General features: G+C 40.3%; 1 protein-coding gene across 6 annotated transcripts in view; it reads left to right on the forward strand.

Annotated features, from left to right (window-relative positions):
- LDLRAD3 (low density lipoprotein receptor class A domain containing 3) overlaps positions 1-27326 on the forward strand; it is a 112191-nt gene that overhangs the window by 58094 nt on the left and 26771 nt on the right. For all 6 annotated transcript variants that reach the window (XR_011739320.1, XM_065839510.2, XM_071809093.1 and 3 more), the window contains exons 3-4: positions 1723-1848; positions 4657-4791. Coding sequence is in view for 5 of the 6 variants with exons in the window: in XM_065839510.2 (XP_065695582.1) it covers positions 1723-1848; positions 4657-4791 (261 nt within the window). In the remaining variant the exon portion in view is untranslated. The remainder of the gene's footprint in view (positions 1-1722; positions 1849-4656; positions 4792-27326) is intronic.

Raw genomic sequence — 27326 nt, forward strand, 5'->3', positions numbered from 1 at the left:
CCTTATAAAACTGCTCAGGTTGGCATATTGATGTGCCATATGGATGCGTAAAAAGACTGCCTGTTGCTGTGATCTCAAGATCTGTCACATCTCAAAACCTAGGAGTTGCACATGTGTGTTGTAGATTTGGTGTAGGAGTAGGAAACATTTACTCAAAAGGCCTACAGGTTATGGAGCTGGCTTTTTTCTGGTGTTCTCCCATCAGTGGTCTGTGCATGGTATTACTGTGTATTCACATTGCACCATACGCACCTTCCTGCAGTTACCAGCATACTCTTCCTGCAGTGACTGGCTTTGCTTTAGAGTGGACTTTTTCTGAAGAGTTCAGTGTCCTGTGATGTGGTCCATTGTGTCATGTGCTAATTTGAAAAAGCAAAAGGGAGAAGAAAATCTAACCACATGTCTCATTATTTTTTTTTTTACTTTGGGAGTTGCTTTGTTCTAGGCTAGTGATACCACAAGACTTAACTTGGGCTTGCCTTGGGCATCGTGGTGGAAGCATTTGCATCATTATAGCTGAGGGCAGTGTTCTTTTCTTGCCATGAAGGGTTGCTGTGCAGTGAAGTAAAAAATGTGAAGTACCTGAGATCATAGTGAGATTCTGTAATCATTTGTTAAACACATTTTAATGCTATTGTTAGTATTTAGTGTTATATGAATAGCTGTGCTGGTACTATGAAATAGATGTAGTTTCTGTCCTGAAGAACTGTATAATGGATGATGAACAGCAAGAGATGTGATTCATGTAACTCATGTTCCTTTTGCACCCAATTTTATATAAATTGTGCTGAATAAAGGCAGTGTTAATTATAGCATTTTCTTTTTTGACCTTGATTTCTGAAGCCTGAAAAATACTTTAATAAAGGTCTCTTGTGTTTCTTATTCTCACAAAGATACTGATTCGCTTGATATCTCTGCATTCCTCCTTTCCTTCTCCAGATGATCCTTACTCTTTGAATACTTGTATTTGCCCAAGTTTGCCTCCAGATCTCAAATTCTGTGAACTTGCTGCCATGTTCATTATCTCTGTTTACCTTGGGCTCTTCACTGTTTGGCTCCTCTGAGTAAGCAGGAGAAGCTTGGTGGTGTGCAAAATTTACACTGCTGCTATTGTTTAGTGTTTGTGGACTCAATGTGACATATAGCTCCAGGTTTGGGGGGCTATGACTAGTCCAGCTAGACTTTTGGCTCTGAGGGTTGTTGTCTGCCTCCTGAGGACCTGCTTAGGTGTCTGTCTCCTGGACTTATGCCTGAGGCAGTGACATTTACAACAGACTTCCATGCAAAGAAGAAATAGTTGCTTTTGTTTTCTGTGAAGTATGACCCTCTATTTTAGTATTTTTCCTCCAGTGCTTCTAAGTTGGTCAAATTCATGTGAGTCTTTAAGAGAAAGTTAGGAGTACCTACAAATTTACAAACTTGTACTCCAAAGTGTTGAGAAATTTAAATTTGTTTTGAGAGGTCATTTGACTTGTTTTAAGTTTCAATGTTTCAATCATTCTGGAAATCATACAAATTGCAAATATTTCATCCCAAGCAAGTGAAATCTTACAAAAAACATAAAGCAGTTGAAAGCAGGCCATAGGGAGTTTGGAAGGCCCCTAACATCAGTGTCACCATCACTGCCCAGGGTACCCTAACCTGTCCTGCTACAGAAGTATCTCTAACCTTTGTAAATTGTTTCCCTCATCTTTCCCCTCTTCTGTCTATATCTTTTCCTAGCAAAAGCCAAGTCCAAGTGCGGTGCCACCTTCTTCCCCTGCGCTAGTGGGATCCACTGCATCATTGGCCGCTTCCAGTGCAACGGCTTTGAGGACTGTCCTGACGGCAGTGATGAAGAAAACTGCAGTAAGTGCGAGCCTGCCTTCGAGTGCTGCCACTTCTTTTTCTTTCAGCTGATTAACACTGCTTAGGAAGGAAGCATTCACTGACCTTTACTTTCTGAGTCAAATATTCTCCCTGTCTTTTATGACCAGGATAATCCTTGTGCTTTTCACTTTGTAAATGACATCTTTCTTTTTTTTCAAGGTCCAGCTCAGTCTTGTTTTGTATATAATGCCTGTATGATACTTCAAGCCCCTTTGGAACTTTGAAATGAGATTTAAGCTGTATGTTTGCTTTGGTTACGGGTTCTCTGTACTCAAACGTAACAAATTGGGCAAATATTAAGTATGACTTACAATTGTTTAATTTTTATTTGCCTGTTTCTTGTCACTGAAGAATGACCTATTTGTTCATCAGCACATTTAGGTTTGTCTGTTTATACATGGTCACCAAAAAAAAAAAAGCATACAAAGCGTTATTTAATGAAACAGGTTCTTGGAAGGAGAAGGCGGTTCTCAAAGTCAGGCATGCATGCCAATGCACTAGCTTGAGCTGCTGTTGGGCAAGGAAGTCTCAGCAGAGAGATCATCTGAAGTACTACTAAACTTGGGCTAAACTCCCTGTGTGTGGCTGCATAGATCCGTTTGTATCTCTAAGTCTAACGGGTATATATCATAGCAGTAAGGAAAGGTGATATTCAATCCAGCAGGTCTGTTGCTATTGTCAGGAGCTGCTAAAAGCATGGGTCTGTAGATGGAAGCTTGTGGCAAATACTTGCTCATTCTTTTGTTGAAGCATGCTGCATTTTTCCTTTTAATGAAATGTAAAGATCAGGAGGAGGACAACAGACACTAGCTTTCAAAGATAACAAAAGGGGTGATCTTTACAGTGATCTATCACTGTCTGCTTGCTGGAGGACCTGCCTTTCTCATTCTTGTGTTTTCCCCCACATCTCTTAAGGTGCCATCTGTTGTTGGCATAAAGAATCTGGTTTGGGCTCTAGGAGGACTGTGGCAGGGAGATAACAGCTCTGTGTGGCAAGTGAAGCTAGAGAAACAAGACTGAAGGTTAAGAAAATAACTTTGGCTTATGCTTAAACAAGTAGGTTAGAAAGAACTTTTGACGAAAGCACGTTGAATATCCTTGAGGTGATGGACTGACAAGTGACAAGTCTCAACTGAAAATGCACCAGCTCATGGAATTGATTATGTATGACATAGTTTCCCATGAGCTTGTAGTGTGTAGCTGTGATGGGACCTTACAGCTGATCACATGCTGCTGGATCTCCCTGTTTCTCTATGCCATTTAAGGGTGCACTTGGTATGTTCTACCACGCACGAGTGTCTAGCATATGTAGAGGAACAACACAGTACGCCCTAAAGTGACCTGGAAAATCAATGTGCTATGCAAGTGTGCAGTAGTTTCAGACCAAAGGATACTTAGCATGTTCATGATCAATGTGTTTTTGGGGAGCTGGGGGAATTCAGTGTTTGTCCTATATACTGCAGGTTATACGCATGGCAGGCTTTAAAGTTCTTGTTTGTGTGTGTGTGGTTGTGTTTTGTAGGTTTTTATTGTTGTTTGTGGTTTTTCTAAGACCCTTTAAAGCAGCTTTTGCTTTAAGGAATAAAAAATAGGAAGCCAGTTCTTATTTAGGAACTGTAATCCCCTTTGTTAGTGTGGCAGAGAATCGTTTTGAAGCAGATAATGCATCTAGACGGCTTTTTTAAGTGGGAAAGTTGCTTTCCATTTCAGTCACTTCATTACCAAAAACTGGCAGGAGTTGAGAGAAGAGTGCCAAAAATTATTAAGGGACAGAGAGACTGATTTATGAGGAGATATTAAAACCTGCCAAATCATGCACATCTCAGCTAAGTGATGACTGTGTTGGAAGATGAGGCTATATACTGTGTATGAAGGGTGCAAACACTGTTCAGAGAAGGATTATGTCGTTACGTATGCTGGGCTGTAGCTAAGAGTAGAAGGATGAAATTAGAAAAGAGAAAACTGTGACGAATATCAGGGAAACCTCCTTGATAGTGAGATGAATTGAAGCAGTGATGTAATTTGCTAGAAGTGGTGAAAACTATGCTGCAGGAAGCTTTAAATTAAACTGGACATAGCATCTTATAGCATAATTACAGCTGGGTTTGGCATGGGTGAGAAGACTATCTAAATGAATCTACTTAAATACTATTCTCTTTTGCTCTGTATGGAACACTGGGACTTATGTCAAAGGACCTTCTGGGTGCTACTATACTGTGCATATTACCTGTAAAAAGGAGTTGAAATTCAAACACAGAGAAGTTGATAAATGTCAACATTGCTTTTGTATCAATTCAAAATAGTGAGGAGAATGGGGAATATAGAAAAAGACAGAAGCAGAGGTAAATAAACCACTGCCTGGCAGTTCTCAGCCAGGGTTGTTTGCTTATGAAACTTGAGCTAAACTGAGTTTGTCACAATGGAAAGCAACAGCCAGTGTTTATGGTAGGCAGTGCTACCCTCCATATGTCTTCAGTGTGAGCAAATGCTGAGCACTGAACAGTCATTGTGATAGGGGCTCTTGTGAAAGTGAACAGAAGGCTTATCACAACAATGGGTGGACTAAATGTCTGCTAATTGTAACGAATCTTGCATGAATTAGAAATTTGAGCACTCTTTGTTTAGAGAGTCAAGGTTGGTTTAGTTGCCAGGTTACTCCCACATATTCAGCAAATTGACCAACTGTTGAGTTGTGATCTTTTATCATTGATTGCTTTTAATGACTATTTCACTGTCTGTCTGCATAAAAGAATTTCTAATTAAAGATCTCACTTCCTCTATTTGCAGCGGCAAATCCCTTGCTTTGCTCTACTGCTCGATTCCACTGTAAAAATGGTCTTTGCATTGATAAAAGCTTTGTGTGTGACAGTCAAAATAACTGTCAAGACAACAGTGATGAAGAAAGCTGCGAAAGCCCTCAAGGTAGGCACAGGGTTTTTATTCTATTCTGCAATATTATACCAACTCAAATTAACATGGAACTGGCTCAGTAGAAAAAATATGATTGTGTTGGCTTGCTGTGTATCAGTTAGAGCTGTGGTTTCTTAATTCTGCAGATAATGAGTATGAAACATGTACGGTACGTGCGCATACATTTCATTGCCAGTGCTCAGAAGACTGGTATTTTTTTCAGATTAATAAAAATGTACTTTGCGGAAGTGCTTATAATCTTTGATCCAGTGCTCGCTGACGTTGCTGGGAATCCATTTAGTGACCTTTATGATTTATGGATTGGACCCAGGGGGATCAATAATAAAGCTTCAGTTTGAAGTAATTCAGTGGTCTGCCTGTTTACCAGATGAGTAAATCTGTGTAGGCTTGAAACTTTAGATCCTCATTGTTCAGTTACTTTCCAAAATGCATGTTTCACTGCATGACAAGTCTACTGTGAAATAATTTATTCCTACCCTTCCTTGGTTTTGTATTTAGGATGAGGACAGGGAAGAAAATTTTTTGTTTGAAAATTGTTGTGTATTGAGTCTTGTGAGAATCTCAAAATACAATCTCTGACTTTTTTTCTTTTTAACTTATGCTGTAAGTCTACGTCTAGTGCTCCTCAGGTTTGTATTCTGTAACTTAATACCATAGTATTTTATAAAACATGAATTATGTAGAAATGACTTGAGGTTAATAAATTATCTGTATAGGGCATCAGCTGCTAAACATTTTCATGTCTGAGTTACTACTGGGAGTTTAACATGGTGCTAAATATTCTTGACAGCTCACAGAGGAAGAAGGAAAACACGCAACAGCAGTGCCAACAAGATAGGGTTTATAGCAATGGTACATGATGATCTCTTCTGTGCCATTCCTAATCCATGAGCTCTTTCCTTTGGCTTTGTATATAAGGACTGAAGGGGTCTGTTGCATTAAGATAATTAATTCAGCAGAAGTTAAGCCCTGTGCAAGGTGGCTAGGTTGAACTCCTGAGTGATGCGGATAACCTGAAGTTGGCTCTATAAGTCCTAATCATGCTCAATGGCCAGTCTGGCACACAGATGCACAAATAGTATAATATATACTATAGGCCTGGGCGCATTAGTGTTGAATTCGCACAAGTAAGATTTACAAATAGTGCAGGCCAATCATGATCATTGAATCTTAACACTGCAGAGATTCACGAATAGTATAATATACGCGCTGCACAGATGCATGAATAGCATAATATATACTATAGGTCTGGGCGCATTCAATGAGAAATTCTCACCACTAGATCCACACATAATGAGGTTTATTAAAGCAACAGGTGCAAGTTCTTTTAGATGCTGTTAATAAACACACTATCTGCAAAAACATGCTTTAGTTGCAAAAATACGCTTCAGTTGGAACAAGATGTTAGTTGGAAGAAATAAGTATTGGTACCATACATATATAAACTCTAAGATGACTATATAGCGCTATTAATGTGTACAAGCTTGAAGTCTAAACTTGGTATAATAACTTAGTGCACAAATCTTGCCCAAGAGTGTCCTCCTGAGGGCAGGCAAGACAGGCTCAACCCATCAGCTGATCCCAAAAGTCCTATTATGCTGTTCCCTTGACTTCTCAGTGATGGTGTCTTCCCCCGCCCCACCACTTCCTGTGTTGTTAGGTTATTTTATACTATTCCACATTTAGGTGGAACTTGAGGGACTCTAGTCATACATACCTTTGTTATTGATTGGTTTAGAAATTCTCATTTTGATTTTTAAGGTAAAAACCTTACTACGCATGCTTGAAATTAGGCCAGAGGTGGGTACCCTTTGAGATGGAGGTATGTTTTGGTATTATAATGAGATTATAATGAGCAAAGTTAATCCATCAGACAAATTTCTGGCTCAGTAACAAGCATTTGGGATGGAAGTGCATATTTATCCTTTTTAATTGACAGTAGCTATACCTTATTTTCAAAACTGACAGCAGCTATACCATCTGGTTATTGTACCTGTGCTTTGTTAGCAGGGCCTGGCCATGATAACCTTCATATCAGTCCACCCCTCATATCTTTTAATTGATACTACACTCAGCTTCCTTGGGCACTAGCAATTAAGAATGCAGGCCAGGTGTGTGGGGTGAAATCACACAGAGCAGATATCTTCCGCCCTCCACAGCTGCCTTATGTGCTGAAGATGTGGATTTATTCTCAATAAGTGTATCCTTGGTATTTAGTTTCAATAATCATCCTGGTAACTAACATGCTTGCTGGGCTACATCACAGTCTGGGAACATAGCTCTGCTCAGATCAGAGCCTGGGAGAGGGATTCTGGCCTCCCCTACCTCCTGTCTTGGGGAGAGGGGTGTGGGGAAGGTGAAGAAAGGGTGAGGGACTAGCGTGTGTGTATTGCTGCTGCATCAGTTCCGCTGCCTGTGTGCTAAGGGCTGAATTGTTTTTCACTGCAAGCCTAAGGCAGCCTAATAAGATCAATGCGAGTGGTAAGGTTTCTTGTTGGGTTTCTTTTTTTTTAATTATATTTTTATTTGCTTCTGAAGTTTAAAGTAGCAGTGTTATTTTCCAAGGTTGGGATGACTGCTTCCTCTACAGGTTAATTGGCTGGATTCACTCCAGGTTGTTTGTTGTCATGATACTCTGCTTTTGGAAGTGACTGTCAGTCTCAGGAGAAGAAAAGAGCAGTATTTCATGAAGCCATTACTTTTATCTTTGGTCCTTGCACAAAAGTCAGATGAGTGGGAGGGTTAAGCAAAGAAATTCTCTCTTATTCTATGCATGAAAGAGCCCCAAACAAGGAAGAAGGAACTCGCTTTCATATTAGGACCAGAGCAGCAATGGTTTGTGGGCTTTTTTTATTTAAGAAAGGAGTCCAAGTACAGGGGTGGAAATGAGGAGTTCTCAAAATGAAATGCTGGTTGTGGGGAGTGTGATTGCCTTTGCCCATTGGCAACTCAGAACCTCCCTACATTGCCATTTCACCATCTGTAAGTGGAGCTTGTGCACCTGTCTTTCAAAATGACAACTAAACCGCATAATATCCTCAACTTCCCATGTGAATGCAAATGACAGTCCACTTCGGAGTTCACAGCTATGGGTATGTCTGTCCTGGCTTCCAAACACACTGACTACTTAGAATTAGAGGCTACCCTGGACAGTCTTTTATTTCTCACAGTTCTTTCTACAGCAGCTCTAATTACTGTAATTAGAATGAGTTTCTTTTTAACACAGTACCCAAGAATCCTGGTCATAGAATCATAGAACAGCTGGGGTTGGAAGGGACCTTCAGAGGCCATCTAGTCCAACCCCCCTGCAATGAGCAGGGACATCTTCAACGACATCTGGTTGCTCAGAGCACCATCTAGCCCAACTTTGAACGTTTCCAGGGATGGGGCATCTACTACCTCTCTGGGCAACCTGTGCCAGTGTTTTACCACCCTCATTGTAAAAAATTCCTTCCTGATGTCTAGCGTGCATCTCCCTTCTTTTAGTTTAAAACCATCACCCCTTATCCTATCGCAACAGCCCCTGCTAAAAAGTCTGTCCCCCTCTTTCTTATAGGCCCCTAGTAAGTACTGAAAGGTCACAATAAGGTCAGTAAGGTGTCTCTGAAGCTTTCTCTTCTCCAGGCTGAACAACCCCAACTCTCTCAGCCTGTCCTCATAGGAGAGGTGTTCCATCCTTCTGATCATCTTGGTGGCCTCCTCTGGACCCTCTGCAACAGGTCCATGTCTTTCCTGTGCTGAGGGCTCCAGAGCTGGACACAGTACTCCAGGTGGGGTCTCACCAGAGCAGAATAGATGGGCAGAATCACCTCCCTCAACCTGCCGGCCACACTTCTTTTGATGCAGCCCAAGACATGATTGGCCTTCTGGGCCGCAAGCACACATTGCCAGCTTGTGTCCAATCTTCCACCTACCAGTACCCCACAGGGTTGCTCTCAGTCCCTTCACACCCCAGCCTGTGTGGTTACAGGAGGTTGCCCCCACCCAGGTGCAGGGCCTTGCACTTGGCCTTGTTGAACCTGATGATGTTCACATGGGCCCACTTCTCTTTTGTCCAGGTCCCACTGGATGGTGTGTCCCTGAGGCATGTCAACAGCACAGCAGAGTTTGATGGCATCCACACACTTGCTGAGAATGTACTCAATCTCACTGTCGATATAATTGATGAAGATATTAAATAATACCAGTCCCAGTACAGACCCCTGAGGGACACCACTTGTCACCGGTGTCCATCCAGACATTGTGCCATTGACTACCACTCTCTGGGTACTTACAGACAGAGCAAAGCAAATCTTATGGTTGGACTTGATCTTAAGGGTTTCTTCCAACCAAAATTATTCTATGATTCTGTAAAATTAAGATAGAGGGTTTTCTTCCCACTAGCTATGTTATCATGTGGAATGTGATAACATAGATTCAGTGTAACTGAGTGTAGTCTTGACATGAGAGGCATATGAGATTGCCCTCATATGCTATTTTTCTATCTAAAATGTGTTGATTTATAAATCACTAAGCTTCTAAACCACTGTATGATAGTGTCATCAATGTTTAACAGATGGGGAAGAGGGGACATAGATCAGCTAAACAAATTGCTCTCAGATTGACATCCTGGCTGGTAGCAGTAGAGCTTCATCCGTGCTTGCCTGCTTCAGGGTTATGTCATGAGACTTAATAAATATTTGCAAGCTGTTTTGAGATACTATGATAACATGTGGAATAGAAGTGTGAATTATTAATTGGTACTTTGCTCTCCTCCTGCTCTTGGGTGTACTGACAAGTGTTTTAAATTGACACCTCTTCCTATTCCTCTCTGAACTTCAAAGGCCTCCTTTATCCTGCTGTCATTATTGGAAAGCTCCAGTACCATAGGGGTTTGGTTTATGTCAGATACTCCTCCATGCATTAAAATAAAGAGGGGTCACTCTGCAGGCTAGGAAAACAGGAATGTGACCCCCTACTGAAAAATGTATTGACCCAGCTTTGACACAAAACACTTAAAAATGTGCTGACCTTGATGAATAATAGGCTTGCTAGCATGCTGCAATTTCAAATGAGCCTGAAAGCATGGGTTTAGAAAGATTAATTTTAGTCATAAGTAGGGCTGGGTTCGTTTGAGAGGAGGGAGACAGAGGCCCCAGGATTTAGTTGTGAAAATGGGAGGAAGGTCAGATTTTTGAGAACAAATTCCCATCTTCCTTTTTCCTTACCACTTGTAGCTGAGTGTTGCACGTCTTACAAAGGCTTGCATGTCGTGGGGGAAGTGTCAGTTTAAAAACTTAAACCGTGACAATTTGGCAGCAAGTCAAATAGTTCCTCTCTAATTCCTGACAGTAATTATTTGTAGCTCTGGTAGCTGCCATGGTAAACTTCAGAGCTGTTCCTTTAATCCCACCCCAGCTATACTTTGGTCATCTTTAGTTTCCAGCATTGAAGTAGTAGGGCCAGATGTTTCCCGTAGTGTGGAATGTGATGTAATCATCAAAGTGTGTGCCTGAGTTTTGGGATTGGCTGGAGGATATATCTACTTGGATTATCCACACAAGGCGCATAGGTGAATTGCTCTCCCTAAGGTATTACTCTAGTTTTAACACTTGCAGCAACTGGAAATTTCTGCTTCTATTCTACACTTAATGGATTTTAATCCAGGAAAGTTCCTCTCCCACATACATGTTTTTCTGTTACTGTAAGATCTCTCCCTGTGCCTCAGATTAGCTACAGTGCTAAACCTTCACAGCAGCTGCTTTGGGTGTGCCCCTCAAGCCTGCCTGTTGCTGGGTGGGATTTTCCTGCTCCGCAACAGGCATTCACTCAATTGGAAGCAAATTTCTCTTTCTTAATATTTTTCAACAACCATGTAAATTTGTTCAGCTCTAGGAGTGTATTTAATTTATTCTCTTAATTTTTATTCTTCACAGTACTTCTTCCTTTAGTTTCTCATCTATTTTGTACTTCTACTATAGACAGCTTTAACACTAACAAAAGCATACCGGACATTTTCATTCAAACTCCTTTTACTTTCATGGCCTTTTTTTTCATTCCGAGTTTACTAAATACCTTTATTAGCTTTAACCCCATTGTCTAGGAAAGGAAGTTTTGTTGCTGCAAGTCTATATTCACTCTGATTAGTGCTGTAGAGAGGTGCTCTTGGCTTCAGTAGCGTTCCTACAATTCTAGGTCTGCAGTTATTAGTAAGCAGTACCGTTATGGTCAAGTTATAAACCAAATGTTTTGCAAGTGTCCTAAAGTCAATTCATGCCCTGTGTTTCTACAATGTATTTGCTAATGCCCACTATTGCACATGTGAATAACTCCTTTTTTAATTGTGCATATTTTCTCATTGAATTTGCATTAGAATTTTTATATACCTCAATATCCTGAAATAAAACAGATTTAGAAGCATGCACAGTTGTCAGTTGCCTGTATAAAAATTGGCAGCATATTAAAAATTGAAAAATCTGACCCTGTGTCAAGCAAGTGGAAAACAGTTCAAAAGGTTGACTTATTAAAATTATTTTTTAAGTGATAATATAAATTCTGTAATGATAATTTCTGTGGATTTAGGTGAAGGTGAGATGAGGTTGGATGGGACTGGCTGTAATGTTGAATGCTGGTTCGTTGTTGGTGTTTACACAATGGAGTTGCAATATAAAGTGGGTTGTAGAACTGGGCCAGGCATACTCTAAATTTCAATGAAATACCACATAACATCATTTATGAAACACAAATAGCTCCCAGAGCATTCCATTCTGTATGGAGTTTGTAACCAGCCCTCTACATATGGCAAATTGAAATTCTGAAATTCCCAAATGTTGTGGTACCACTTAGACATCCCAAAGCTTTGTATTCTGATCCTGGCTGCATACATTTCCTTTTATTGACTCTTTATTGACTCAGTCTATAAACTGAAGCTGAACTTGCAATTACTGTGCATCAGCTTAGCCCAGATTCAGTCTACAGCAGAAATTTAATACTCAGATGCAGACAAAATAGAAGCATAAACTTAAGAAAGGATACAAATAAAACGTCACTGAATGCTTTATTAAATGAAGGCTTTGCCTGAGCATATTTAGCTCTCTAATATCCATGTTTTATAACACTTGCTACATGGAAATGTTTTTGTCAGCTGTGAGTTTCTTCTTTCCTCTGTTCCTTCATGCCCTAATTCAGTCCAGGCTTCCTCTTCTTTCCCTTTTTCTCTCCTCATAAAATTATTCATTTGAGAGGTTTCTTGTCAAGAAAAAAATCGCTCCATCTGTATGGAGGCTAAAATGTAAGGTGAGCTGCAGTAGGCAGATGTTCATATTAGCTGGTATGATATTTCAGATGACCACTAAGTTCACCTGTGCACTTACTTCAACCGTTATCTGAATGGACTTCATAGTCCCTGCTGCCTCCTGGGCAGCAGTAAAATTGATTGTTGGTCACTTCCTTCCAACAGGAGATAATAACAGAGGCATTATTGTAGGTGGTCCCAGACTCATTCAGAAGCATGGTAACTTTTGAATGGGACTGAGAGAGGAACTCTTACTTCACCAAGCATTGAGGCTTTGCAATTATACTACTGTAAAATAGATGTGAGGATCTCAAGGAGAGGTCCAAGCAGCTGGTGCAAGTGGATTTGAGTCACTACGTCTTGCAGCTCCCTCAGCTTGTGAAGATGCTAGGGTTTTATTGCAGAACAGGCACAGGTACTTTCTTGTGGATCAGCATGTTGCTCCTGCAAGTACTTTGGCCTAGCGTTTTGGCAGAATAATAACAGACATGTTGCCAAAATGTTAGTCTACCACTATTGGGAGAGCAGCTGTTCTATTAAGAGGAACTATAACGTGGCAATAGACAAGCAATTACTTCAGATTTCAAATGGACAATGAACTTACTTAAAAGGGTGTTTGTGTTCAGCCGCTTCACCTGATCTCCTGTTCAGCCCAGCTTTGATGGCTTAGTGCTCAAAGCAGTTATCAGCAGATGATGACTTGGCTAGTGTAAAAATCAGTTTTATGACTGAGGTCAAATCTTAATCAAGGTGTTGTATCACTGCAGGCTCACTGTATTTTGTCAACAGGGAAGAAAAGGAGGACTTAGCAACAATCACCTTGTCCTGAAAGCAAAGCAATTACTTGAAGATATTATAGTAAGGACAGGGAACTGACTTTCTGTCTCCAGTTCGTATTATGCCCGTTCTGTAGGCAGACATATTTCAGGATGCTGATGGTAGCCTTCCCTTAAGGCACAGTTTACTCCCATGATAGAAGTGCCATTCTTACAGGAGTGCTTTACTGGACTCTTGCTGTAATTCCATTATTTTTTTCATTTTTGGTTACTGGGATTGAAATTGCACTTCTCTAGCTTGTTACAAAAACAGTACCTGTACATAGTAACCATGTGTCAGCTACTTTCAGCCAGTGGCTGATGAGGGGAGCTGGGAAATGAAGACTGTAAATGGCATGTTCTTTTTCTCACCTGTGCAGAAATGAAGATATGAGGTCTTAACTATAGTGTCCAGATATTTTTACCTTCACTTTGTAGCATTTATGCCTAATTAACAGTTCCAGAAAAAGCTGATGACAGGCATATCCAGTTTCTTTGCCTGTGCTTCAAAACTTCAAGAACAGGTTATAAAATGTCATGCTAGACAAAGACAAGTTTAAAATAAAGTACATTATTTTTCCCCATGATTCTTGAGGCTAATTAAATTCTCTCTTGAGCTCTCATTAATAAAAATCAATTACTTTCAAAACCATTTTCCACAAGTTTTTAACAGCTGTAGGTGTTTGAAATATACCATATGTCTTGGCATGTCATGCCATGTCCTGACTGCCGAACTGCATTAACTTTTCATAGATGTCAGTGTCATTTAATTGTGCAGAAGGCTCTGGTGCCAGCCCCCAGTCTTTTTACTGTCAATGGAGGGAATCATTGACTTGCTTTAAAACCAAATCAGTTCCAGGTAAGGTCACCAAGTGCTTTTTCTGTAGTTATGTAGAAAAAGGCTATAGAATTTGTATTTAAAATGAAACTTTAATTTTTGTTAGTATAGTTTCAGTACTGACACAACCTGGTTTTTGTTGGAAAATGGTAGTTATAGCAAATGTGTCGGGGGGAGCCACAGCAAAGCTTTCCTGGGTTAAGTACTAAGAAGGATTGAGAAAGCTTGCTGCTACATTCAGCAGCTTGCACAGGGGTGTGGACAGAGAGCGCAAGAGTTTTCCTTTCTTGCGCTTTAGGAGGTGAGTTGTTCTTTTTGTGCAGCAGTGGAATTCAATGGAAGACCAGTTTTGCTGCTCAGACCTGTGTGAGTGGGAGAAGCAAATCCCAGCATCTTGTGTGTCAGATTTTGGGCAAGGTTTTTATTTTGTTTTGTTTTGTTTTTCCCTGCAGCTGCTATCAGTAAAGTTGAAAGATGTGGCTTCTAAAACATCAGACTGCAACTCTATCTTTTCTGAAACTAGTTTTGCACACACTTAAAATCTGTATCTTTTCACAACTTCAGTTATATCTGGGAATAATTTGTGATGTGAGCTCTGTCAAAGCTTGTATATATGTTCTTACTCAAATGTAAAGCCACAAACAAAGCCAAGATGACTATTTCTCTATTCGGATGTTGTAGCGGTTTAATAAATAATCAATTATGTAATCGATCTAAAGCAGCATGTTTTCAGTGGAGACAGTCCCCTGGCACAGGGTTACCAAGATCTGTTGAAAAGTTTTACTGACATCTACTCAACAAGAATAAATGCAACAGCTCCAGGTCAGCCAGATGTCTTTGTAGCTAGAAGTTGTGCTGATACAATGCACTTGACTCACAGGAAGGAGAGCAGCTAGAAATGCTGGGTTACCCTCAGAAATGTAGGCGACCTCCTGTATGTGTGACCTTGATAGGTCTGGACAGTTTGTGTTCATTTTTTTGAGAAATCCTTGCTTAGAGTAATTCTGTTTTTTCTCTAAGTGGTTTTACTGTGCTGGCATAGCTATGATTTTATTTTGCCTTACAGAAAATATGATTTTATATCATCTTACAGGAGAAATAAGGGTATGGAAAACTGAAACTGAATTTGGGGGGTATACCTCACAACTGAGCTGGTATTAACATTACAGTGTGTCTGCCAGACCTCACTAATGTCTTCATGCCCTGTCTTTCCAAACACTGGTCCCAGCCAGGTCACAGGGAGGGTTAACTTTCTGCAACTGAAACAAATGTCATTTGTTTCGCTATTGCAGGTCACAATTTGCCATACCAGCATTCAGTGTTCAGTGTGGAACACAAATTGTTTCAGCATGATTTTTAAAACCCAAGAGAACTGTCAGCCAGGGTTCCAGAGGAAGGTATTTTATATAGTGAGTGATCTAAAACTAGCAGGTGAAACTTGGTAAGCAAGAGTATTACCACAAAAAATAAAGTTTCTTGCTAGGCTTTAGATTAAGCTGAGATTGATCCTCAGCCAAGCACTTCAGTACCTGTAAATCTGTGAAGGACGAGGGTATTGAATTCTAGCTTTCCTTTCTTTGCTGCTCTTGCATTAGAACTTGCATCACAATCTGATCAAGCTTCCTTGGAAAACTGGGTACGGCAGCTGATTTTCTTCTGCCTGCTGAAAACTGTGATGTGGTGAGAGACATCACACCAGTTAGTCTGTATGATGTTCCCTAACTTGCCCAGCTAGCTCATGCTCCCATCTCAGATTACCAGATTGTTCTATGCTAATTTGCTATAAAGGATTGTGTTAAAAATCCATATTTATGAGGGATGTTAAAAATATAAAGCAATTATATGGTTTTCAGTTACCTAAACATCAACATGCAATGGGAATTAGAAGGTAAATAATGAATTTTCTATTTGTAATATAGAATATATGCAAGCAGTATAACCTGGAGAACAAGCAGGGGGAGGAGCGCAGAGGGTACAGTGCAATAAAGTGCTTTTAGTATCTCTATTCAAATTCAGTTCAGATGTCAAAGTAGGTATTGGCTGTTGAGGGAGGTAAGTGGGAAGCATTAGGAGCAGAAGTTCCGTTCATACCTCTGCCATATTAGTTTAGTAGTGTTTCCACTAACACAGCGGAAGGCTGGGACAATGGGAGTGCCCATTCGTGTGTCCTGAACACAGACATGGCAGCAGCTAGAGCTGCCTGATGCTTCCTCCTATTGGCATGGTAAGTGACCTTGGGCATTTTGTGTTAATCTCTGTCATACACCTGATGTCTATTTTGCAGATTAAGAATACCAAACTTCTAAAATATGAATGCTTTATGAAAGATTATAAAGTAATTTGGAAGAAAATAAATATCCTGAATAATTTCTGAATATTATCTGTCACCTGAAGAGCACCCACCAGTCATTGTGGGGTCTGGGCATTGGTGCTGAAATTAGATTCTCTGAGGCTTCAAAGAAGAGGTTTCAAGACTTTGTTTATTCTAGTAGCATTATTGCACCACAGTAAATGCAGTGATTACCAACTAGTTCTTAAGTGGAAGTAGTTTTGAGGATCTGGTGCACTAAAACCTGTGGGAATTAAAAACTAGCTTGTTCCATTTGTTCAACTGTTTATTCTTAGGTCATCATTTCCCTTTGCCTCCTACATGCTGAATAGCTAACAAACAACAACCTCATTTTACTTATGGGTGTCCAGGAAAATGCTTTTACACTTTTTGAGACAGGTTTTTCCCTAGTGAATGGTGCTCATGATTTACCCTCTATAGGAGAAGACTTAGGACTGTCCTTCTACGGAACAAGTTCTAGAGCTGAGAGTTTTCTTTGAGAAAGGTTTTCTGAAATAAAACTTGAACTGTTGCGTCAATTAACTTTGAAGTCCCTGGTGGCTGGAGCCTTGCTGACTGGTTTGCAAGGGGGTGGTCTGGACTTAGCTTGAGGGAACGGGATGATTATGTGCAGTTAAAAGAAGCTCTGCAAGGTATTCAGCACTGATGCTTGTAAGAACCTGTAGATATAGGAATATTGTATGGGAGAGTGTCCTTACAGTAACTAACTTGCTGTCAAATTTAATGTTCTTTTTTCACACTCTAGAAAAAGAAAACAAGGATCATGTGACTTCAGGAAAGCAATGCAGTGGGGGAAGTTATATCTTTGTTTAATAACTGAATGACTGAGATCAACCAGGAAAAGGCAGATGAGAAAGTTATATGTTCTGCTCAAAAGCTAACAAATTCCAGGCTGAATTTTTTCTGCTGTTTCTGCTTGCTATTAACACCAAATTTGTCTGACCAGATTAGAACAGGTATGTTGGTGATCGGTTAGACAGAGAGGTTCTTCGGAGATGGTCTCAGACAGCAGGGTGGCTACAGCAGGTATGAGAGGACCAAAGCAGTGAGTAGAGCCTGGCTTGCAAATGGAGTGGAGGTCATTGTTAGAGACTTAAGTCATGTTCCCACTTCTTTTTTTTTTTTCAATTTTGTTTTGTGAAAGGATCACTTGGCCACAGTCTTGTAATTTCTATTGTGTGGGAGCCAGCTCGTATAATTAAGACTGAGACAGTGGTAAGCTTCTGCTCTTACAGTCAGTTTTGTGGTGAATCAGCTGCCAAGGTTTACATTTCTGAGCCCAAATTCTTGCTCTTCCCATTGAACTTGCAACAAAAGCGTGATTGAATCACAGGGTGTTTGCAGAAGCCACTGCTGGTCTCTCCTTTGTTTTTCAGACTGCCTTTTCCATCACCTCTTGATATATAAATCCCAGAGAGTCAATGATTTGTTGGCAACCACATGAGATCAGATTCTAGTCATGACTGATAATTGCAAGAAAATATCCAGAGAGTACCTTCCTGGCCAAGGTGGACGTAATTCAAGATTCCATATGTAAAGGAGCACTGGCTGGAGGTGCCTGAGGAAACATGAAGAAGTGGTATTGTGAGCTTGCATATAGGAGAGAGATCGCAACATGATGCCTTTGCAAACTATATGGCCCATCTGAGGTGAAAGCCAAGCAACATGGAAAACCACTGTGAAATGAGTTAACCTTCAAATAATGAATTTCCCAGGAAGGTACAGGACTGATTTCAGTCTCTGTCTTTCATATTTGTACCTATGGTCAGTCTTTCCAGAAAGCCTAGTGCAAATATGGAGTAAAGAAAATATACTGAACCTATTCCTGTGCTCCTTCATTGATTGTTTCACCCTCACCGTATTCTCTACTTTCTCTTGTTGGAAAAACTCTTCAAGCAGTTTACTTTTGTTTGTTTGTTTGTAAAGAAATTAAGTAAAATTTGTGCTTCCCTCAGTTGTTTTTGGTTTTGTTTTGTTTGTTTTGGTTTTTTGTTATGTTTTGGTTTGGTTTTTTTATTGCCTTCTTTCTTGTAAACCATCAGGGGCTCTTTCTCACATGTTGCTGTTGTTTGTTTGCTTTTTGGTTTCTTTGTCTCTTTAGTTTTTGTATCGTGCTCTTTCTTCATGTGTTTGTTTTTGGCTTTTCTGGAGGTATCAAACAAGCGGAACTATACATCAATCCATATTCAGGCTTCAATCCACTATCTCCAGTTAAAATACTACAAAATTTTGTTATCCTATTCCAGTAAATCTTTCCTACTTAATCATTGTTTTTAGGTCACCCTGGAAGGGTAGTAAAGGCTTAAAACACGCAAACAAATGGAAAAAAAAAAAAAAAACAAAAACAAAAAAACACTAAAAAAAAAAGAAAAAACAAAAGACAAAACTAAAAAAACCCACCACACACACACATATATGCGAGAAATCATGCACCTCTCTGAGAAGACTGGGTATACATTCCTTTCTGTTCCATCCAGCTCTCTGAGATGGACCAGGTCTCTCACTTGGCAGTATTCAGCATGTGTGGGTTTTTTATTATAATTTCAGCAGAAATTTAATATTACAAGTTTAATGGTGTCTGCAAGTCACATGTGAGAAAAGGAGTCAATTTCTGTTCCAGTTGTACTAAAGCTGTTAGAGCAAGAATTTCTACCTATTTTACCGCATGATTTGTACTGCTTATGTTTTATGGCCTTGATTTATAGCCTATGGTACAGGTTTCTCTGACGCTGCTGCAGTTCCCTGCCTGTGGTTTGCTAGGTGGGACCAGTCTCCTGATACTGTTGACATGAGGTGTATGTGTTGGCCTCAGTGCATTCCCATTGGCCACCAGAACCAAGGCCTTGCACTGGAATGGGGAGTCTTGAAAGAAGTTACTCCATTTAACATCTGCTAGAGGAGAAAGTTTCTGCAGGAAATGGGATAGTAGTCTGCTTCTGTGGTGTGAGCTGGGGGTGAGCATTTGTCCAGCCCCCTGCCACATGCAGCACATGGCAGCAAACACAGCATTGCAGCAGTTGGTGTGCAGAGCCAGAACTGCCATAGTTAAAGTTGTGCACTCATATATTAAAGGGAAGGAGGGAGAGGAGACCTTTGCAGCTGGGTTGAGAGCAGACTGCCACCAACAGTTGTGTTGAAGCATTCCTCACTGCTATGAGATCTGTGAACGGTACTTTGGAGAAAATTCTCCCCTGGGTTTTTAATGCTTTTCAACCACAAGTCTTTATCATTTTTAACAGGGTGGAGTTCTCTGCAGCACTCTTCCCCAGGCTTTCCAGTTGTGGGAGCTGACTGAGGAGAGAGGAGAAGCGGGGTGGGGGGAAAAAAATCAGACTTTCAAATCCTTCCTTTCCAGGGGCTACAGGACTGCCTCTCCAAAACTCTCATATTACCCTTATGGCAGTTGCCTCTGGAATTGCAATTGCAACATATTCTGTCTCTTCTCCTGATAGTTAGAAAGGAATTCTTTAGCTTTTTCCTTTTTCTCTCTTTTCAATACCCTTTTCCCTTTTACCACGCAGTGAGAGAGCCAGGGAAATGAATAAGGACCTGCACACATCTGCCCTTTTCACAATGAGAAAGGAACATTTTTCTCTTGTGTATGGTATGGCTATGTCCTAAAGAGAAAACAAAACACTGTGATGGTGAATTTTTTTTCCCAAAGTGTCTGTTTAGATGCACAAGTAAGGTATACTTCTAGTAGGTTCCGTGCTTTTAGGCATATTTGCAACGTTCACCCTTTATATGTAAGTCAATATTTTGGGGGTTTTTTAGAGATAAATAATTAAGCACCAAAGAAAACTTAATACAAGCAAACCTTCTCTCCCTGCTTTCAAGAACACTGACTTGAGCAAATACCACACAGACTTTATTTTCACTTCCTTCCTTCTTAGAGGCTTGAAAGAGGATCTCCATTGCTTGACAGTTCAGTCTGCTTTGTGCAGCACCACTCTGCTGTGCTTTGTTCAGTCTTAGTTTCAAGGACTCAGGTCATGAGGATTTCATTACCATTCCTGGGTGATTATTGTACCTGCAGTTCTCACAACAGCTTTTCCTGTTCTAACTTCACCTCTGCTCTGAAGCCAAATAAAACTCCTGACCTGGTTTCTAGGCCTCTACAAGCCTGTAGTGCAGGTCACTTATTGCAAGTACAGAATTACTCTGACTTTTACCTTTCCTTTTTGTTTTGTATGCAGAACAAACTCTCTAAACCCTTCTTCTGCCCTACGTAGTTTACCGACTGAAAGTGTATCTTGTGGGCCTGGAGGAAAAAATTTGGGCATTTCTCCCTTCCTGTTTTGCTTGTCCCTTGGGCAGGATCTGGTTCCTAGTGGCCAACATGGAAGATGCCCTGAGGAGCACAGAGGGGAGCACGATCCAGGCTCTTGTCCCCAGCCTGGCCCAGAGAGTGACAAAGCCCTTCTGTGGGGGTAACTGTTCCTAATGTCTGGCTGATGTCAGTGAAAGGCAGCTCTGCTGCAGCCTCAGCAAGTATTCAACAGCATCTGTTTTCTTAGGCACTTTCAAACTGAATGCACATGATTTCAGGAAGCAGAAACACATTTTACTTGCCAAATATTGCATGAAATGATCAGAAAACAGATCTGGTTATAAGGAGGCCTTCCTTGGGAGAGTAGAAGAAGAGGAAAATAATAGTTGTGTATTTTTTACTGCTTTAAAACAGCACCTCTCACAGCTTACCACATACTTAAGTCTGTCTGCTTAGTGACTTGTTTGTTTCCTTTTCAAACCTGGATGTAATTAACATAATTTTATAAACACAAGTGTACAGAAGAAGGATAATAGAACTTGAGGGACCTTGTTCTTCAGAGCATTATGTATACTGATTTCTCCGGCAGTTCCTTTTGCAGAGCAGTTTATGGGCAGCTTCAAAGTATTTATCCTGCTTAAGAACAATATTAAGTATCTTAATTAGCTTTAAAATGTTCTGGGCTTTGTTGTTCTTCAATGTATTTAAAGATATTTTCCATGGTGAGACTTCAAAGTGACATTTCTACAATTCCTTTCACTGTGCAAGTGGACTGTCATATTCTCCCGAACTGCATAAGCTACCTGCTGAAATCATCAGATGAGATGAGAGTTTTGCAGATAGGCACACAAATCATGTTTGAAAGTGTCACAGAATCATAGAATAGTATGGGTTGGAAGGGACCTTCAAAGGCTATCTTGTCCAGCTCCTGGCAATGAGCAGGGACATCTTCAGCTAGATCAGGTTGCTCAGAGCCCTGTCCAGCCTGGCCTTAAATGTCTCCAGGGATGGGGTAGCTACCACTTCTCTGGGCAACCCATTCCAGTATTTTACCACCCTCATTGTAAAAATGTTGTTCCTCATGTCTAGCCTGAATGTTGAGAAGAGTTGGTGACACATCACCAAGCCTTTTATCATAAGAGCGAGGGAGAACCTCAGAATCACAGAATCTTGGGGATTGGAAGGGACCTCAAAAGCTCATCTAGTCCAATCCCCCTGCCGGAGCAGGAACACCCAGATGAGGTTACACAGGAATGTGTCCAGGCAGGTTTTGAATGTCTCCAGAGTAGGAGACTCCACAACCCCCTGGGCAGCCTGTTCTAGTGTTCTGCCACCCTCACTGTGAAGGAGTTTCTTCTAAAAATTAAGTGGAACCTCATGTTCCAGTTTGAACCCATTACCCCTTGTCTTACTACTGGTTGTCACCGAGAAGCCCTTGACTCTGTCTTTGTGACACTAACCCTTTATATATTTGTAAACATTAATAAGGTCACCCCTCAGTCTCCTCCAAGCTAAAGAGCCCCAGCTCCCTCAGTCTTTCCTCATAAGGGAGAAGTTCCACTCCCTTCATCATCTTTGTTGCCCTGCACTGGATTCTCTTCAGCAGTTCCCTGTCCTTCTTGAACTGAGGGGCCCAGAACTGGGCACAATATTCCAGATGGAAGGTGTATATCCTTTACTGGTGTGCAACACATTGACGTGGTGCATATGCTTTCCTTGTATGTGGGCCAAAGAAAAAGCATAAACTGCCCAGAGGCTGGGGTGGGCACAGGCAATACAAGAGCTCAGCTGGAGGTGCTGTGTCCATGTCTCTCACCCCTCAGTTCTTTGCATCACTTTGTTGCATCTCCATGCAGCTGGCATGTTTCTCTTCATTAAAATCCATTGCTGGCAGAATCTCCTGGAACGTCAGGCAGAAACTTCTACATCTGTAAGTGTGCAGACATCAGAAGCTGTCAGAGGGGATTCGACAAGGTAGAGAGAAAGATCTTTTTGGCCAAAAGAGTGAAGTCCACAGAGCTTGTACAGAGAAACTGCTTTGCTCTCTGTAAACACTTAGGATGTGGTGATGATAGTTCTTCTGGTTTTAGATGCCTTTCCAGAGGAATCACACTGAGGGTGGTAGAGCACCCTAATCCTGTGTTTGAACCGTGAGCCCCAATGAGCTAATGTATTGAGAATAATTCACTGCAGCAGTTGCATTCATAAGTATCATTAACAGCTTCCTTGAAGTGGTGTTTGATTATTTGAGACCAAGATTTCAAAACATTAAAATAACTTAAACATAATAACCCAGCTAAAACAATTAAGGTCTGTGGATATGTTTCATTTTTCACAAGTCTCTATTTTTTCCCTTTTCAGAAAATGGACAAGAAGGCTGTAATAAAGAATAATTAAATCTGTAACCCAAGCAAGACACAAAAAATTCAAAATCTAATGCTAATCCATTTTTTTTTAATTTGCATGTCATTGTTGAGCACTCACATGCACAAAAGAATGCACATCGTTAGCATTGACAAAGACCTGACCATTAACTCTGAAATTCGTAGCTTCCAGGAGTTCATCTCACAGTATCATTGTGTAAATGAATTTTTTTGCTATATTGAGCAGTTGCCATGAGAATGTCTATCTAGAGCACTGCAAAGCTAGGCAGAACTATCTGTTCTATTGAAAGAGAGTCATGTTGCTTTGATTCATAATTAATCTTCAAGACACTAAAGCATCTTGACAGTATAAAACAAACAAATCTGACTGCTTGACAGATGAGACGAAGTGTCTTGTGTTGCATTGCATGTAGATAACTGCTGTGTAATTCCTGGCTTTCCTAAAGAAAAGGTGTGTGTTGTGCGAGGTTGCGCTCCTGTTGAAAATGTGTATAAATGAATTTGCTTTAACAACAAGCACGTCTGGCTATTTGGTAAAAAAAAAAAAAAAAGTGTTTGGTCCCTGACCTTATCTAGCACAACACAGGATGTGTTTGTTGCAAGGGGTGATGATATTTAACAAAACCTTATTCCTGTTGCGTCTGGAGGTCTGATGTATTTGTTGTTGATTACATGTCTGATCGAACATGAGGGGAAGGAGAAGATCCAATGAAGCACCCCACTGCCTGAAGCTCTTCTGGCTGGAGGGCAGCTCTGTAAGTTCCCACGTCAGGAAATTCACCTACCTAAAAGTAGAAGAGAAGCCTTATTGAAGTCTACTTTGTGGGTGGTAGTCATGTATAGGCAGAAGCTCATGAGGACAAGTGATAGGCTTGGGAGGATTTGTTTGCACTGGGAATACAGTGTACTTCTGTAAATCTGCAATGTATGGTACATGGTGCCAAAATTACTTATTGTGAATGCTGTCAAATGCTTTTGGAAATAATGTATGCAAACTTGTCCCATCCTTCTGTGAAAAAAAGATTCCTTCTAGCTTTTCATGGTGGGGAAGGGAATGGGATAAGCAGGTGGTTCACGGTCATACTTCAAGGCACATTAGTGTACGTGTCTTTAACCTTAAAAGGTTGTTAGTGTTAGTCCGTGAATTCTGACTTTGAAGCTTGCAATGGGTGACGTGTTATTTTACCAATCTTTTTCTTTTTAAAACAAAACAATGCACTCTTTGGTGGGATTGCTGCTCTGGACGAGAGGTGAGGTTCACCTGTTAAACAGAGAATTTTATGCTTAGCAAAGAACTTTCCTCTGTAACTCTGTGTTATGCCAAGAACATGGAGTATAGTATCACAGAATATTTGATAAGTTATATATGTAGCTAGAGGTGTCAATTTTTTTTTTTTAAAGAAAGAAATCTGTTCTCTTTCTTGTGGCTTTACTGGTAGAGTGATATGCAGTAACTTGATGATTGCTCAATACAATCTGCAGTGTCCTTTTGGCACAGTCTGGTTTGCAAACTGCTCTGGTAGGCCCAGTCCTACAGTGGATCCTTCCACTAATGCTTCACCTTCCTTCATCCTCGCACCAGCAAGGTAAACAAGCTGCATTTCATTTTGCTGACCTTTGCAGCCAGATACCGATGAAGATGATGCTTCATTCTGAAGAAATGAACTATCACAGGCATCTTGCCAACTGCCATCTCACTGTCAGGAGAGGCTTGCTAGCTACAGCATGAGTGTTCAGTGGTGACGCCTTGCATCTTCTGCAACAAGCACGGCTGGCCTTGTGTTCCAGGGATCAGCAGATCCAGAACATCTCTGCTGGTGGCAGTTTTGTTTTCCATGGTCTGGTTCATGCGTATAAAACTCAACACTGTGGCTTTCAACATGCAAAACATTTTCTTCTTCCTGGTCCAGGACAGAAATTGTGTTGAAAGCTGAAGCTAGTATTTGGAATACTTCTCATATTTTGCCCCAGAGCTGTGGGTATGTCGGTTTCTTATTTTTATTACTTGAAAATTGACCACTTCAGACACTTTCCTGTAAAAAAAAAAAAAAAAAAAAAAAAAAAAAGAGCTAGATCTTTCTCAAGATGAACCTTTAAAATTAGGAACTTCTCATTTGAATGTCAGAGTTGTGTATAATTTGCTATGATGACAACCACATGGCCCCTGTCACAAAAGACTGAAATGTCTTGAGCTGTTGCTGAGTAAGTGTGTGCCTGTTCCAACAGGTTCTTTGCTCCTGTAGTACAGATAAAGAAGTCAGCTCTGGGCCGTTTTGTGTCTGAGCTTTTCTGGTGTCTTACAGTCACTCTGTGGGGCATTTTCAGCCTTTCATGTATTATGGTTATGCTACTTGTATTTGTAGTTTCTGTTTGCTATTAATAGTATGTAAATGCTGAGGTTGGTTTGTGTTTAAATTATTAGAGCAAAGGGAAGATCATTTGATTCCCTGTCAGAATACCTTGCCATTGCCTCCATCTCTCCAGAGGATAATGTTTTCCTTTTTGGTTCCCATTACTATAATCAAATGCATTCAGAGCATTTTGTTTCTGTTTATTAACATGTAATCATGTGATTGATTCTTGCATGCCAAGTAGATACTTTTTCCAAATGAATCCCATATTTTATGTAAGTTTTCAGACCAGCTATGTAAACTAAGTGCTTATGAGAGGCACTGTGACATGCAGTCTTTCAAACTTCTGTCCTCTGCACTTCTGTCTTGTGTACCTCCAGAGCTTTCTGCTACTTTAATTGTTAATTCCCCTACTACAATGCTTAGTTAAATACTCAAAGCACTGGCTATTTAACTTTGCCAAGAGAAAATGTTGAATGTGGATTTTTTTATTGATCAGGATTTAGTGGGAGGATGACTTGCCTTTCTGAATGGATCTCTTCTGTCAAGGAAAGCTGCTGACCAAGAATATTTTTAGATGTTGTTAGTGATCCAGAGAATGTATTGTCAGATATTTTCAATCCTTTTTCTTTTTTTTTTTTGGCATCCCATCAGGTTAGCATTCAGCTTGTGTCTGTGTCCTTTGGCACTATGAGTTCTTTGTATTCTTTGGGATAGCTGGCTCTGATTACTTCTGTAACCTTTGTTCCTTTTGTTCCCTGATGGCAGGGGATAATATTGCCTCTGAACTTCTAAAATTATCCAGTAGCTGTAAAAATAAACAAACCAAAAACAGCCATACAAACAACCCCCGTTTTTCAGCCCCAAAGAATTAAATTGTATGTACATGGATAAGGCCTGGATGATCAGTACTGTCTTCTTTCAAACTACCTTGTACAGAATACAGGATCAGTCTGAGACCATGATTCCAGGATCATTAATTCTGAGGATGTGTGCTATTGTATCAGCCAGCAGTATTTTTGTCATTAGCCACAACACTGGGTTAGAGTCAATTGAAGAAGACAGTTTTCAGACATGATCACTTACTTGTTTTTAATAAATTTCTTATCACAAACTAGCACGTTGCATAATGTGGCCCAAGTATTTTTGATTTCAGATACAGTCTGTGGCTTCAGGACTTGTGCTGGGGATGCAGCGGCTTGACAGAATGCACCTAATCTAGGAAGGGTATTGAAGCCTCATAGGTGAGCAAATTTTCACTGCGTGTTTCATTTGCTTCTATCCTGACCCAAAATAGAACTTCTCACCTAAAAGCAGGTCTCTTAATCTTCAGAAATGTAAAGAAGGATGTTTTAATGTCTTTGCTTTATCCTGAATTCTCCAGTCCAATATGGCTTCAGAATTTATTGAGGTTTGTGGTATAGGCTGATTGCAAAGTAAATTAGAACATCCCAGCTGCTTCTGCTAGCGTATTTTATTGCTGCATTGACAGACACAGGAGCAGGATATCAATGAGGAGTCTTGTGATCTTAATCTGTTGTTGTATTGATATTGTAATGATTCTAGTGATTGTCCCTTCCCTAGAATGAGCATTTGCTAGGAGTATTTGTGGAGCTTAGCTTTATGAATGCATCCTCCTTGCTGCTGCAAGGAAGAAGTTAGGAATCCATTTCTCCTTTTGATATAACCTTGGAAATGTTAAGAGTTAATTCATGCAGTTCCCTAGGGCACCTACAACAAGGTATTTTGGAATACAGTGGTCTTAATTGGATCCTGTTGTATCTTTTGTGGTTTGATACAAATTGTGCTTCTCCTAGTAGATGATTTCACTAGGAACATGGAGCTTGTGTATATGGAGTTTCTCAAAAGAAATAAAAACCTTATTAGCCAGAATGGTAGCAGAACTGCTTTCTGACCTCTGCGTGGGTGAAGTCTACATCTTTCTGTATGTGGAGAATGATTGTGTCACTCAGCAATTTGAAATGTAAAAATGTAGTTCCCCTTCTGATCAATACTGCCTGATTCTAGCCTTTTTATTTTGGGGGGTTCTTTTGGGTTTTTTTTGGTTTTTTTTTTTATTTTTAGCATAACTCTTTTATGTCTTTTTAATCCTCTTGAGCAGCAAGAAGACAGTATAATCAACAGACACATTTCAGCTCTTCCTGGTGAAATTCCTGGAAGCTAATACTTTAGAGCTGTATGAAAAAAATAATGTGGAGACAGGACAATATTTGCAAAATAAACA

Source organism: Patagioenas fasciata, chromosome 5 (genome assembly GCF_037038585.1).
Source record: "Patagioenas fasciata isolate bPatFas1 chromosome 5, bPatFas1.hap1, whole genome shotgun sequence".
Lineage (NCBI taxonomy): Eukaryota > Metazoa > Chordata > Aves > Columbiformes > Columbidae > Patagioenas > Patagioenas fasciata.